We start from the raw sequence: 16,454 nt of genomic DNA on the forward strand, positions 1-16,454 counted from the left end.
ATCAATTTTAGTTGGTTAAATGTTTTGGGAATAGGAATAAATCATTGTATTTATTAGTGTGTTTTGGAGGAAAACATTGCAAAGTCAAAAGAAGGTTAGGGTAGTCTTTTCACAAGTGTGGCTACATTTGGGCCAAATAAGTGTGGTCATTTAGCAGCTATCTTCACCCAACCAAATAAAAAAACAGAATTCATGAGAGGAGAAGAAAAAAATGCTAGAATTTAATAATCAAGACTAAAGGATTTACTCTTTGACAAAGGGTAATTGGGGAAAAAAAAGTAATACCCAGAAGTGCAATAATCACGTATTACAACATGAAGGTGCTTGATTTAATCACGTACTAAAAACTAATGCATGTTAAGGACTCACTGCAAAAAATTTAGTTATTAGACAAAAAATATATAGTAAATCATTGATAAGACGAGCATAATTATTACTTGAATATAAGCTGATTGAAATAGTAATTGAAAAGAGGGTGTGGTAATTGAAGGGTGCTTGGGTGGAGGAGATTGGTAGTTGATTAAATTATCTAGTAATTGAAGAAGAAATTTTAGTCCAAGAAGACTCCTACAGATAATCTGGTAGCTGTAATATAACACAAAATCTAGGAGTTCTAATTGACTCTTGTGCTTCCAGAAAACCTTTCAGATCGATAACTCTTCACATTTAAGAATCTGTATAGGAATTAATAGTGATTCATCGTAGTATAATTGCACAGTTGCAATAAATATATAATGTTGTAGTGAAGGGAATAGATTGGACGGAAAATTCACTTTTCCGTACCAAATTACTATCAAAGTAGTATTTAAATGAGGGATGAAAGGGTCATTCATTTTTTAATGGGCATTTTGGATTTTTAATTCAACCATTATAAATTAAATTATTATATTACTATTTAATTAGATAGTTAATTAGTGCAAGGGAAAAATTATAATTCAACTTTGAAGATAAAAGCTTCCGCTTTTAATATAATATGATAGATCATTGTGTATGTACAGATGAACATGAAAATATCAAGAATATCATTCATGGGATGATGAGTTATTTTTCTAGTCAAAAAATACGCGTTGTTTTAGGATGGTATAAACTTAATGATTTAATGAAAAATTGAACTTTCTAAGGTAATGAAAATATCAAGAATATCATTCATGGGAAGAATTGTTTTAGGACAGGTTTGAACGACTTAAGAGTGCGTGTGATGTGGTTTGAGCTTAAATGTGGGGTCGTTCCGACTCCAATATTATTATTGAAGAAAATTTAAATATTTATTTTTCATCCTTTCGGTCTATAATGCGTTGAAGAAAATGAGACTTATTTGTTTATTGACATCTCTTAAATCCGAAATCCGAACGGCCCCAACACCCCTACTTGTGTGCCATATAAGGGATGTATAATCATATTAAATTAGACTAGATTAGAACGACCACATTCACTACAAGGTACAAAGTAGAATTCACCGGGAAAAAAAATCAGAAAAGGACGTTTGAGTTGGTTTAGTCATGTCCAACATTGGCCCACATATGCACTTGATAGTAGATGTAAAACCATAATGAATGAAGGTGTTAAAAGGGCACACTGTAGATCATTTTTGCTTATTTTCGCAAATCGTTGTAGAAAGCATGCTTTCACCAGATCATTTTTGCATACACTAAGTGCATCAAAGATCATGGTCACAATGCTTAATGTTGGAAAATAAAAATCTGAAGAACAAGGAAAATGTTGTATAAGGCACACGAAAAATGATATTAAGTAATCATGTTTAAGCAATCACCAAGATGAAACAAGGGAAGAAGAATGCAATAATATTAAGTATGGAAAGGGCCTAAAATCTTAATCTGTGACTATTAAATTGGTACAAAATCTGCTCCAACCACTTTGAGCCCCTAAATACCCCTGCCGTCCACCTATGGGGTCTAATATACCTCTGCCGTCAACCTATGTGATCTAATATACCCTTATTTCTAACAGTCTCATTTCATCTATGACGTGACATGACTAATGACATTTAATTATTTACCCCTTATAATTAATTAATTTTAAACTATATTGACCGAATCTCAACCCACCTACTTGACAAACCCGACCCGCCCCAAATATACCATAAGTATTTCCTGGTAAGTGTGAAAAGAAATGGTTACCCATCACTTATTGCATACTGGTTTTATTTTTTTTGCTAATTATAACTATTTTTTCCTTTTCTTTTGTTTTTTGTTAAATTACTCTTCCTTTTACAAAGTTATATGAGAGTTATTAGCTGGATGAGAACAACTGAACGAACAGTGGATAAACTATTATGCAACCTGGTATCAGTGCTTGAATTAAGCATTAGCGTACTGGAATTTTTATTGTTTCCAGCATAAATAAGTGATAATTTGATAAAATTGCTTCGTTTTTAGCCTTATTTAATTTGGGACGGGTCGGATTTGTCGGGTAGGTGGGTTGGTATCAGGTCAACATAGTTTAAAACTAATTACATTAGTTAATTATATGGGATAACCAATTAAATGCTGACATGTCATAAATGACAGGGTTGCTAGAAATAATGATATATTAGATCCCATAGGTGGACACCAGAGATATTTGGGGGCTCAAAGATGGATGGAAAGTATTTTTGTACCAATTTTAATAGTTTAAGGGTATTTTAAGCCCTTTTCCGTATGTTAAGTAATATAATACAACAATAACACTCTAAGCCACGCAAAGATTCTTCTGCCAATGAAGGATCTAATTCCGCCTGTTTGCGTTTGCAACAGCTTCTGCTCTCAAAGATCACGGTCACAATGCTTAATGTTGGAAAATCAGGTCTGAAGAACAAGGAAAATGCTGTAAAATTACACTTGGAAAATCACACGAAAAACGCATCACCAGGTAGAGAGAGAGCTGACACTTGGAAGAAAACAAACAAAAAGCGTATAATACTGTCCATCATTGTCATTCCTGTAGAGAAATATAGCAGAAGAAAACTTAAATCGGGAAACCTTCTGCTAGCCTAAGATCGTTAACTAAGATCGGAAGATTCAACTAAAGAAGAGGAAGCTTCGGAAAGGAGAACTTTTTAATGGAAGAAGACTCTTGAATTGGCTTAAATGACTTACAATTGGGTTGGCTTAGCTTACAAATGACTAAGACCACCCCTATTTATACTTGTGTAGGGATGGTTCTAGAAATACTTCTAGATACATCTATTAGAAAAATCTAGTTATCTTTATCTCCTACCACTACTCTAGAATATCTTGATATTATTCTAGATACAAAAGGATCTAGATAATTCTATCCTCAACTACAAATATTTAAGTGTCTAGAATTTCTAGACATTTCCTAAATACAATATATATCAAAGATATTACATTATAGCTTTCTAGAAACTATTCTAAATATCTATAATATTTATTCTTCCAAAAAATTAACTTTAATTTTTCACTCCCCCTTAAAGTAATTTTTTGGAAGCTATCCTGAACTTGTCGCGGAAGAACTCAGACGAAGCTTGTGAGCGTGCCATGGTGAAGATCTCAACAATATTTTCTCAACACTTCTTCCTTCTTCAAATGATGATGATTTTCCGCTAATAATTGGGCCTCCAAAGAAACATGAATACATCTTGATAAAATTTTCATCTCTGTCACGGCCAAACTTGACAATATTTCTTTTTGGCCTTTGCGAACCACGTGAATCATCTCCATCTTTGAGTTTTACGTTCTTGAGTTTCCGGACTCCCTCTTTCTCTTAGCTCCTTGATAATTGTGTTATATGGAGAACTATCTGAGTCAATGACAATCTGACCATGGATTTCTTTCAAAGCCTCAATACCAGCATAGGATCCACCACTAGATTCCCTTTGCAGCTCCTCAATAAATTGTTTGGCAGCTTCAGAGCCTCCAAAAATCATACCATTTGCATCTCCATCTAAAATTGAGCCTTCAAGGTCAGTCTCTTCATTTAGTTGATCTTTTGCTTCTCCATTTGCTTCTAGTATTTCCTCTGAGCCAGTAATTGACCTTGATATGTCAGATGATTGACCAGAGACTTCAACTTTCACTATATCTCCCTCAATGCTTTGTCTGAAATTGTCGCCATTGACATGTATAGTTTCGGACCTTTGTAGGCTCATGTTCTACTTCACATCCTTCACGTCCGGACTTTTATTACTAGTTTCGGGGTCTGCTTCGTTGATTTCCTCGATGGCAGCTACCACGTCACTAGTCTGAACGTCTTCAGAATCTTCATGCTTGTTGATGACACCCCGTACCTTCCTTCTCCACGTGATGGACCGTATTATCGGCATCACAATGACATCACAACCATTGTTTTCTTAGAAGTTGAAAATTTTAGATTCATCTTCAGTGAGATGGTGCCCACATCCTGAATCCACGATCCAGTCTTTTTCAAAATTAATGGAAGCCATGGCATCTACTGCTCGAGTCTCAGCTACAAAGCACTTTCCCGGTCTTCTTTTTCTTGACTTTCTCGGTTTGAGCCATATTACTCTCTTTGACTCGGCAATATCTTTTTATGTGCCCTATTTTGCCGCACCGATAGCATTTGGGAGGCTTAACTGCCGTGATTGTTAGAAGACTGCTTCCATGCTCTGGCTAGCTTGAACCACGGAGGAGCGAGTGTAGCCTATCTCTTTTCCTTTAAAGTTCCTCTTGCTCGGCTACAAGAGCATTTCCTTCACCTTCTTTGACGGATACACCCATTATTTGTTTGGCTAATAACTCTGTGACGATAACAAATTCTCAAATTCCTCCAGGATGGTTGTTGAGCCCGTCCTTGAATTGATGTAACAAAGGAATATATTCGACTTGAACCACGAATGATAATTTTTCTCATTCGTGCTTCGAAAAATAGCCTCGTCGGATTTAATAGAGATATTTCGAACATAAGTTTTAATCTTCAAGAAGTACTCGGCAATAGAAAGATTACCTTGAATGGTGTTGGCGATTCGTTCTCCAAAATCGTAGCCAAGCTTCGCTTGTTGAACAAACGATCAAGGGTCTCCACGTATTTCATGGTGATTTACACCTTATTATATGATCAAATAAGCCCAGGAGAGATGGACCTCTTCGGGATAAACTCCCCTTGGCATTAATCTGCTTCCCTTCTTACGTGCGTCGTTATTTTTCGGTGCGTCGGCGGGAGGATTTGTGTTACTCCCCGTTGTGACAACCCCGCAATCCTCGCCAACAAGGTAAGACTCTGACAGGTCTTCCATACCTTGTAGTTGGGTTCAATAATTCCATCCCGATCCGTTAGCACGACCACACGCGTCCGTTTAGAAAAAAACAATTGAATCGACCACTAACCCGATCTTGAAAATATATCCAGAAGCCAACGTATATAGCTATGGCTCTGATACCATGTAGAGAAATATAACAGAAGAAAACTTAAATCGGGAAAACCTTTTGCTAGCCCAAGATCGTTAACTAAGATCCGAAGATTCAACTAAAGAAGAGGAAGCTTCGGAAAGGAGAACTTTTTAATGGAAGAAGACTCTTGAATTGGGCAAATGACTTGAATTGGGTTGGCTTAGCTTACAAATGACTAAGACCACCTTTATTTATGCTTTTGTGTAGGGATGGTTAGAAATCTTACAGATACATTTATTAGAAAAATCTAGTTATCTTTATCTCCTACCACTACTCTAGAATATCTTGATATTATTCTAGATACGAAAGGATCTAGATAATTAAATCTCATTCCTGAAATATCTAAGTGTCTAGAATTTCTAGACATTTCCTAAATACAACATATATCAAAGATATTACATTATAGCTTTCTAGAAACTCTTCTAAATATCTATGATATTTATCTTTCCAAAAAATTAACTTAAATTTTTCACAATTCCAACCACAACTAAGTGCTAGTTTTCCAAGCTCTTCTTCTCATGGTACATCCTTTTCTTAATCAACGACATAAGCCATAGCACTTTGATGTTTATACTAAGAGAGACCCACCTTCTCCCTATGTCAGGGTTGAAAAGCGGCTTGACAAGATCACGGAAAACTCCCCTATGCATCCCACAATTTGAAATGAGTCCGGTTGTACCATAAGCAACTCTTCTACCAATCCTTTCTAGAGTGTCCCTATCCATTCCATAATTGACATGTTTACCAGTAGCAAGATCGTTGTCAAATATCTCTATAAACATTTTATAATATAAAAGCCCTTCCTTTTTGAACAGCTTCTCATCACCATGGATCTATGAAAGAAAACAAATTGAAGACAATTTATTAAGTAAAAAGCTTAGAGCCCGTTTGGATTGGCTTATAAGTTGCTTATAAATTATTTTCAGTTTTTTTGAGTGTTTGGCTGACCAGCTTAAAGTCATTTGTGCTTAAAATAAGCCCAAAAAATTAATTGGGCCCGTTTAGCTTAGCTTATCTAAAGCAGCTTATAAGCTGAAAATAACTTATAAGCCAAAAAAAATAAGTTGACCTACCCCAACTTATTTTTTCTTAGCTTATAAGCTGTTTCTAGCTTATAAGCTGTTTTTTTTAAGCCCATCCAAACAAGCTCTTAACCATCAAAATACAGTACCAACTTATAGTAGCTTTAACAAACTTACCGGGTAAATATTTTTCCACACCTCATTGTCAGAAATTACTATGTTGTTGCTTGGGTTCAAATTATCATCAGTTAAATGCAAAAGATCCATGAACTGCTTTGTCTCATCTCTAATTTTTTTAAACAATGTGTTGATTTCAGTTTCACTACTTCGTTTGCGTATTCGATGATACAATTTCCAAGCAACTTTTTCCCAGTCTAGTTGGTTGAAGCTTTCCGCATGAATCACATTCTTCGAAGAGGATTCCAATGAAGAACTCGATTTCATTCTCCTTCCATGTATTCGGCGCCAAAGGCTTCGACCCACAGTATGAACTGGACATCCTTTTACGTTTCCAATATGACACAAGCAATAAATGATGACTCACAACAATCGATATTCATTAATGCAACAAACAGAACAACAATAACAACTACGCCTCAATCCTAAACAAGTTGGGATCGTCTATATGAATCATCACTTCACCATTTAAGCCCAACTCATGTTAATGCAACCAACAGAACAACAATAACAACTACGCCTCAATCGTAAACAAGTTGGGGTCATCTTTATGAATCACCACTTCACCATTTAAGCCCACCTCATGTTAAAAAATTAAAGTTGGCACTTAAAGTTGGCACCCTTTGTTATTGTATACTATCCAGTTCCATGATCTGTGTAATTAACCCAAAATCACGAATGTAAAACATATATTTATTTACCATGGTTATTGGTGGAGGCGATATGAATGAATTTTCATTTGATGAACTCCCAACCAAAGATTCAGGAGGCGCAAGCATCACAATTTTTTTACAATGGCAGTCCAGATGATTAGCACCCACAGAGCCCTGCTATCAAGAAAAGCACAAGGAGTAGCCAGGTGAGAGTGTGCACCTAAACAACTCTAGAAAATATTCTCAAACTATAACAATTTCTTCGTAAAGCCATATCTAAGCTCACACCTATTCCACATCGTCGTCTTCGAGAATGACCATGAATAGCCATAAGAAGGCAAATAAGGACAACAAATATCTAATTTTGACATAAAAATGAAAATAATCAACACATAATTTTTTTTTAAAAATAAATATCTATTGACTACAATTTGTAATTTTCAAGCACATAAAGAGTGAAATAAATTTTATCCCAAGCATATCAGGAAAGAGGCTAAACCTAAATTTCATTTTCAAACATATTGAGTTTGAAAGGGTGCAAATTTCCTCAATTATTTGCTTAATTAAATTCAAAACACTTTCATAGCATTAAAATAAAAAGAGGTTTGGGATTCTGCTATTTGGTACATAGGAGGACCACACCCAAATTATGCAATTGTGGTGGGAAAAGCAAACAATGAATAAAAGAAATAGGTTATAATAGAAGTTCTAACCTTGTGGAGAATATCAAACAAAGGAAGGCTAAGAAAAAGGCTGAACACGACAAATATTTCGCTGCAAACAACAGATATTGATTATCAGTTCTCTACCGCCATAGCTAGAGATTAGAGAGCAGCGCTATTTTCCCAGCAAACACCAAAATTAAAGCTGGACCTAAATTTCATTGCCAAACATATTGAGTTAGGAGATTTACTCATCACTGTCCTACAAGACTTCTCCAGGACTGTCTCACGGAAGGACACCACAGGATCAGATTTTATAATTTCAGCACCACCCATGAAGTCATCCTGCAAGTCTTTCAAGCAGATCTCAAGGTGGAGTTCTCCAGCACCAGCAATGATATGCTCACCCGACTCTTCAATAGAGCAAACAACCATGGGATCAGACTTTGCCAGACGTTTCAACCCTTCAACAAGCTTGGGAAGGTCAGATGCAACCTTGCACTGCACGGCAACACGCACAACTGGTGACACATAAAATTTCATTGCTCTGATTGGATGAGCATCGACTTCCTTTTCATTCGTCAATGTTGCATTCTTGGTAATAAATTGATCAAGACCGACAATAGCAACAGTGTTACCACAGGGGACATCCTCAACGGTTTCTTGCCTCTTGCCCATCCAAACATTCTTAACATACAGATCCTTCTTTTCACCTGGTAGTCTGGTACATAGTTGGGACCCATGACCCTGACCTTCATACCAGTACAAACCTTACCAGCAAACACACGACCAAAAGCAAAGAATCTACCCCTGTCCGATGCTCGAATCATCTTGGATACATAAAGCATAAGCGGCCCCTCTGGGTCACAGTTCCTGATGGCATTGGCATAAGCATCATCAAGGAGTCCCTCGTACAGGTTTTCCACACGGTATCTTTGAGCTGTGGAGGGGAGGGAAGATGGAAGATCATCATTTCCAGAAGAGCAGTACTTGCAGGAAGCCAGGTCTGCATGACACGCTTCATCAGTGCCTTACCCATCAAATCTTTCTCATCTAATTTCATGGTTACACCGAGCTTCTGCAACATTGGCAAGAGCTTATCTTTCTGATCGTTCATGCAAGTGTTAATAATCTGCTTGATTGGCTCATAGCAAAACTGAACAAACCCACGCTTGCATGACGGTGACCCAGTGTTTTTGGTGGTCCAATTTTTGGTGGCAGAGTCAAAAAAGTTCTCGCCCCACAGCCTTTCCATCATCTTAGACTCATCGACTCCAAATTTCGAAGCATACATCTTGGCAAAATTGGTGAGAGTGAAAGCCCAACCATGCAAACCAGCGGAAAAAGCAACAGTACCTTTCTCGGGATAAACCTGGACATCACCGAGAAGAGGATCTTCATATATAGCCATAATGACATTAGCATTCTCAATAACTCTTTGGAATGTCTGATAAGCCTCCCCTACATCAACCTGTAGCTCAAGGAAACACCTGTCCTTGTTAACCGTCAAGACAGGACGAATCCTTTCACCGAGGGCTTGACGGAGCACAGTCTCTGTTTGCTCACAGACACCTTCCACACAATCAACCACAACAATTGCACCATCAGTGATTTGAAGGGAAGCTGTCACTTCAGATGAGAAATCAACGTGCCCGGGTGAATCGATCAGGTTGATGAGGTACTCAATCCCATTTCTCCCCCTTGTAGTTCTTCAGGGATTCATCGGTCATCCGGTAGTTAAGCAAAATACCAGTGGACTTGGCGGTAATACCACACTCAGCCTCATCTGCACGTGTATCTGTCATTCTGACATCACCTGCCACTTCCTGTGCAATGATACCATCAGCCGCCACCAGAGGATCCGTAAGGGTAGATTTTCCATGGTCGACATGAGCAATAACAGACATATTACGAATGTTATGCTTGTAGTCCATAATCTTCCTAAGCTCTTCAGCTGTGAACTTCATCATCTTGGATGCTTGTTAACTGTAACTACAAATTCATTTTTTGAGTTCCGAGTATAGAGAGAAGAAGAAGGCGAATAATTGAGACCTTACAATTCTGCCGCTACCCAAATCAGTTATGCTGCACAAGAAGAAGAAAAAAAAAACATGAAAAGTCTCATTGGAAGTATAACGGATATAGTGCAAGTTTAAAGAAACTTAAATAAAAAGACACAGGAAAAACAATCACATTGCTTATAAAAGGAGATATAACTTTCACACGTGGGAGATATAAAAAGGTTATTTTCTTCTATTCAAATTTGTAAAGGGTCAAACCATCCAACATTTGAGTAGATCTGTAGGTTTCTGAGGCACTACCCAACTCTGATTGACCAAGCTCAGAAATATCTAACACTCGAGTAAAAGATCTGTAGGTTTCTGAGGCATTACCCAACTCTGATTGACCAAGCTCAGAATATCTGCCACAACTGAGTTGTTACTTTGCAATGCAAGAACAAATGACTATTTGTTTCTTCACATTCCCCACATAGAAAGCACCTGGATACAATCTGACATCCTCTCTTTTCAATTGGTCATGCATCAAACAAGCTCGCCTGTAGCAGCTTGTATGTGTCTCTCACCATACGGTCTTGTCTTATCCCTCAAAACCTCCCTGGAAGCCATCCACCATCTCCCTCGTGAAAGCTGCAACTCTGTCCATTTCCCAATCTTGTCTGCCTCTTAAGCCTTGTCTGCCTATATTGCAGACATCATGGACATCCTCAACATGCATGCACTCTTAAAATCAGAGATGAAGAAGTTCAAATGAAGGAAGTAGCAAATTTTCAGAAGCAGAGTCAGCAAGAGCAAATCCTACCAAAGCAAATCCAAACTCCACCAGCTGTGATTTTCAACACGCAGAGGAACAAAAGCATATGATCTTTTGAATATCATCTTACATTGATTATCCAGTAAATAAACAGTGTGAGCAATTTATAAATTAAAAGATTAATGTATCGTTATTCGATATATATCGTCATAGAAGCTCCACTCAGGAGAACCTTCAGTGATAGCCTTTTGACCATCAAATGGATTTTGTCTAACATATTCTTGCAGATCTTGAGCTTTCACCAAATCTTCCAAGGAAGCTCTTATTTGACCTCCAAGGAATTTATGGAGTTTTGCTTTGAAAAGTTGAAGTGGCCATCTGGACTTTTAGACAATCGTACGCTTCGAGTATCTATCCTTCAAGTTTGTCGACTCAGGATGGCTATATACTCCGGTTTATACTGATTTGATGTTGCTTTTTTTCCTTGGCAGTCATAATCTTAAGCAAATAATTTCTCACTTGGAAATTGGTGAGAAGGTTTTATTTTACTGGGTAAGTAAACTTCTCTACCATATAATTTTCTAACTTACTAGAAACAACTGCAACAAATAACTAACTGATATTATCTCCTAATATTTAATGAAAAAACATTTGCTTCTAATAAATAATGGAGATTATCTAATTTTCTGATCTTTCTGAATTTTCCATCAGTAAACTGTTGGTAGACTAACAATCCAAATACTTTCAACTGTTTTGTAGGATTAAGATCAGTGTGAGAAAAGAATGATTAAAAAGGGGAAGGAATATCGTTAATATTTTTTCAAGAAACTGGAACGTGTTTGGAATAAATTTCCAAAATATAACAAATCCAACACTGTTGGTTGATGACTCCACTTATAAGGCATCGCGCAATCCAGTAAGCTTACGGGTTGTTGCTCTCCTTTGCTAATAACTCTTTACGTATTATTTATTGTTTGTGTAATTTGTCTAAAATAGGCTCATACTGTGATATTTCCTTATTCATTTAACCATAAGCAAAGAGAGACATATAATTGTTTAGGTAAGAAATTCAAGTATCGTCTGACGCTTCAACTGTTTGTATTCTAATTTATGTCATTTCATGAAGAATTCTTGTCAAGTATTGAAGGTCAAATAAGAGCTTAAGGGCCCGTTTGGCTTAGCTTAAAAAAAGCAGTTTATAAGCTGACAACAGTTTATAAGCCAAAAAAAGTAAGTTGGGGTTAGCTTAAAAAAAGCAACTTATAAGCTGAAAATAGCTTAAAGAATAAGTTGGGGTAGCCCAACTTTTTTTTTTTTTTTTTTTTTTTGGCTTATAAGTTGTTTTCAGCTTATAAGCTGTTTTTTTTAAGCCAAGCCAAACGGGGCCCTTATTATTATTTTTTTGGGCTTATTTTAAGCACAAAATTGCTTATAAGCTTGCCACCCAAACACTCAAAAAAGCTAAAAACAGCTTATAAGTTGTTGAAACTTATAAGCTAGGCCAAATGGGCTTACTTGGAAGATTTGGTGAAAGCTCAAGATATGCAAGAATATGTTAGACCAAATCCATTTGATGGTCAAAAGGCTATCACTGAAGATTATCCTGCGTGGAGCTGTATATGGGCTGTGTGCAAGTCGTATGCATTTTTAAAGTACTTGGATGATCGCACAGGTGGTGTCGTTCCCTCTCCTCTGGATGCCTCTCTTACACATCCTTCCTCTCCTACTCAGCAAATAGGGGAAACCACTGATGTTTTGACTATGTATGGTCAAATTCAGATTAGTATGGATGATCGCACCGGTGGTGCCGTTCTTTCTCCTCTGGATGCCTCTTCTTTCTAATGGGGGAAACCTCAATGATAATGAATACATTATCTCTTCTTTCTTTCTTTTCATAACTGTTTCTTCTCCATTACTTCTTCTTCTTTCTTCTATTGTTTTTCACTTGAATTATTCAAGCATTGATGAATGCTGATTAAGTTCAACAATAAAACTAAACATTTACAGTAAACACCATATAATAACGAAGAACAGTTACATAACCATATTGCTTTTACATTATGAGTGATCCACATTAACCTAAACTCTGAAAATTTCATATTTACATTTCAGAAATTATACGCCAAAAAACACAAAAGAAAATAAGGAGAAAGCTTATGGTCACATACCTTAAAAGCTTTAATCTACCACAAATAAAGCCCTTCCTTGCCTTTAATTAAACTTTCGTTCTTCCTTTCAATATCAAGCATAGTATTAACGAAGTGCTTGATAATTCGGTTTATAGAGAAAAAGAATGAATGATAGTGTTATAATGCTATTAGTGAAGAAAAAAAGCATCATCACAATAATGAGAATTCAAATATATAACTCTTCAATTTAATACTACTGACTCTTCAATTTTTCAAATGCATGAACGTTTTACTTCAGAGTCTAGATAATGTCCCAAAGCAAATATTCAGTGAACTTTGTTGGGAATATAAAGAGTATCCCACGTTTCCATGAAACCAAATACTACATTAAATAGTTATTCAAATTAAAATAGGAGAAGTGAAAAAGGCTCAGAGTAGTTATTCAGATACATGATTTCATGTGTCTAATATACGTAGCTACTTTCTTGTGTTCACATGTATAGCAATTATTAATGTAGGAGTTAAATAAACTTTTTATATGTTTCATTTCTATATAGAATATCTGATTATTACAAAATAGGTAAACTTACATAAATAACTGCCTTATTGTTCCTTCTTTCCATACGTAGCTACCTTTTCAAAATTACCATTCGTAGCTACCTTTTGTGTATTCGCGTGTATTTGATTGTGTTTTCGCTGTATTTGATTATATTTGAGTGTACAATTTTCGTTGTATTTGTGAGTGTAGATGTTCAGTTGTATCTGATGTCACATCTATTTGAACTTTATTTGAACGCATCTCATATGTATTTGGCTCATATGTCTTGTATCTCATATGTATTTGAGCTTCTTGTCTTGTATCTAAATGTATTTGGCTTCATATACATTCAGATACAAGACACTCAGGCCAAATACATATCAGATACAATATGAGCCAAATACATATGACGAAATACACTCAGGCCAAATACATATGAGATATAATATGAGCCAAATACATATGACGAAATACACTCAGATACACTCAAAATACAAGGAGAGGAAGCTAGGAAAAATATGTAAGAAAAGTAATGTGGTTGGCTGGGTTTGAACCTGGGCGGGCAAGGGCAGAGCCAATAACCACTCCAGCCACGGAAGCTTGATGTATTTTGGTATAGCTACGAATGAGAATTTACAAAATCACTGTGGCTACTAAGTATAAATAAATTAAAAGATAGTTATTATCAATAATTACCTCTTAGAAGTAGCTATGCCAAGTAATTAGAGAATATCTTATATACTAGGGGTGGATGGCCCGTGCCAACACGGGCCCAACATAATATCATTATTACAAGACAGTCCAGAACATCACCTAACAGTACGGCTTTTACATGTTATTATACAATAATATTGCATAGATGTTCAGATTTGTTTACTGATAAGATACTTGATAAGATACTTCACCTGTTCAATTTACAACACGAAGGACTAAATTATTACAAACTGTATCTTTGTTCAGCCGAAAGTATTGCAGCATTACAGACTTTCTTACAAATTAAGTACAACCTCGCAATTGTATCTGTATCATATCATCAAAAGCCAAAACATGTAGATGATATAAAGCAAATCGAGCTATTAAGCTTCAAAATAAGCAACATATATGATGTTTAAAATATGTCCATTCTCAAAGCTTCTCTATGGGTGTATTTGATGTTTGTCCTTATGGCAAAAGGAGCAGACTTTCATAACTCTAATGGGTACCTTGAGACACATTACAGAGAAATAAGTAATAACATGTTATATATACTTGAAACACCACTGCCCTAACAATCGTCATGAGTGATGATCACAGGTATATCTGACCTGTAGCTATAACACCCAAGAAGAACACAAAACACTTCGGAAAGCCTGTAGAAATTGAAGAAGCACTTCTGCGAAAGTTCGAAGATAGAAAGGAAAAAGCTATGATGTTAGGGATACAGAGAAACCCAAAAAAAAAAAAAAAAAAAAAGGAAAAAGAGAAGAAGATATGGGCAAAATTGATTAAAAGAGAAACAAACCTGCAGGGCTAGAACAGAATCACAGTTGACAGCAAGAAACAAACTGAGAAAAGCCCTGTACAGTACTGGCCATGGAATGATCCAACAATTCCATCTTATCATCCTGTCTAATGTAAGTAATCAATTTCATTTATCATCATGTCATCATAGAAGTGTGGTTGTGCTCTGTGTTGTTCTATTTTATAGCACAGTCAAAAGGTTCAGCAAGCTACACAAAGCAGATCCTCGAATGCTTTTCCAGATATTCCTCGATGTCCCGGATATTCATGGAACACAAGAAGCAGGGGACTAATCATTTGTTTCCGGAAGTAGTTGAAGAATGTATTGAAGATAGAATTTGCAACACATCAATATGATATTGATCTATTTATGAAGCTTGCACAACATAGAAAATTTCGTTAGGTAGGTTAATATTGAAAACCGCAACAAATTACAGCTCGGAGTAAATGCAATTAGCCTGTAATTTAAGGAGGTGAAACAATTTACAGACAATTAGTCTAATGGACAAGAATAATGAACATTCAGATTGAACTTTTTATTGTTTCACAGGTTTTAAATTCTTTAACCTCGGTCAACAAAGGAAACTCTTTCAAACACATCCATACTGAAAACGGAGAACGACTAAACATAGCAAGTAACAAACTTTTAGCTGAATCTTGGAATCTAAACAACCATTGGTCAAAGTTGAAATTGTAAAAAATACACTAAATAAAGTTTCAAGTATGCACCTGGAACATCTCAGCAGTGCTCTTCTTTTAACTACAAAGTCCTAGTCCTGGCAAACTGATCAGCCCATCACCGCCCCATTCCACTGGAACCTGTAATTTACCCATCTCGTTCTCGCTCTCAGCTTTTTTCGAGTTATTAAATCCCTGAGGCATCGCAAAGGGTGACCTCCAACCATTACTACGACTATCATTCTTGTTTACTTTCCTCCTATCACCGATTGCGGAACTCCCTCCTCCTTGCAACCTCTGCGAAAACCGCTCATCTTCTCCGGACAACAGTGGTTGAGGCAACCTAGGATTAAGATTTACATTTGTGTAATAGTAAGATAAGTAAGCAGGATCAGACCTAAGTTTTTCCTCAGACATGAAACCATTCTTGTTAAGCAATCCACCAACTGCACTCAATGAACCTTCAACAGTAGGTGGAGCTGATCCACTTCTATACATATTCAAAGCTTTTTCGCGATCATCGGCTTCAGTCACGAAGAAAAATCCCAATTTCTGTCTCAAACTCATCTCCTAAGGAATTTTCATTGTTTCCCATCATTGGTCTCCTACCCACTTCAGATACCATCTTCACAAACTCATTCCACAACAAATATAATCACTACCCACAATCCTTAACAAACCAAGAAAGCTATCAAAACCAAAACTTTGTCATATATAATCAGTACCCACAATCCTTACCACCCCAAGAAAGCTACAAAATCAAAACTTTGTCATATAAACCTGAAAAAGCTACAAACCGCACCTGGACAACCTCATAATATAAGCTTTCAGCTCATAAAAATCCAATCTTTGATCAACCAAAATTCCAAGAAAGCTCTTTTCTCAAGGCGCCATGGAGGAGTTTTTAGGGTAGAAAGTGATGAGTGGCTATTCAATTGCAGGGCAGGCTGAGGTGGC

The 16,454-nt window shown here is 36.5% G+C and overlaps 1 protein-coding gene and 1 pseudogene across 1 annotated transcript; both read right to left on the bottom strand.

The window, feature by feature from the left end:
• Positions 1-6,524: 6,524 nt before the first annotated feature.
• On the bottom strand, positions 6,525-10,293 carry LOC132050441 (elongation factor 2-like; annotated as a pseudogene).
• A 3,454-nt stretch (positions 10,294-13,747) lies between these two features.
• Positions 13,748-16,454, bottom strand: LOC132050442 (pumilio homolog 1-like). Its single transcript, XM_059441685.1, has 2 exons — positions 14,624-16,454; positions 13,748-14,521 (listed from the first exon to the last, which is right to left on the bottom strand). Exon 1 carries the CDS (start codon positions 16,062-16,064, stop codon positions 15,576-15,578), a length of 489 nt encoding a protein of 162 aa, XP_059297668.1. The 5' UTR covers positions 16,065-16,454; the 3' UTR covers positions 13,748-14,521; positions 14,624-15,575.

Source organism: Lycium ferocissimum, chromosome 3, assembly GCF_029784015.1.
Source record: "Lycium ferocissimum isolate CSIRO_LF1 chromosome 3, AGI_CSIRO_Lferr_CH_V1, whole genome shotgun sequence".
NCBI classification, from domain to species: Eukaryota; Viridiplantae; Streptophyta; class Magnoliopsida; order Solanales; family Solanaceae; genus Lycium; species Lycium ferocissimum.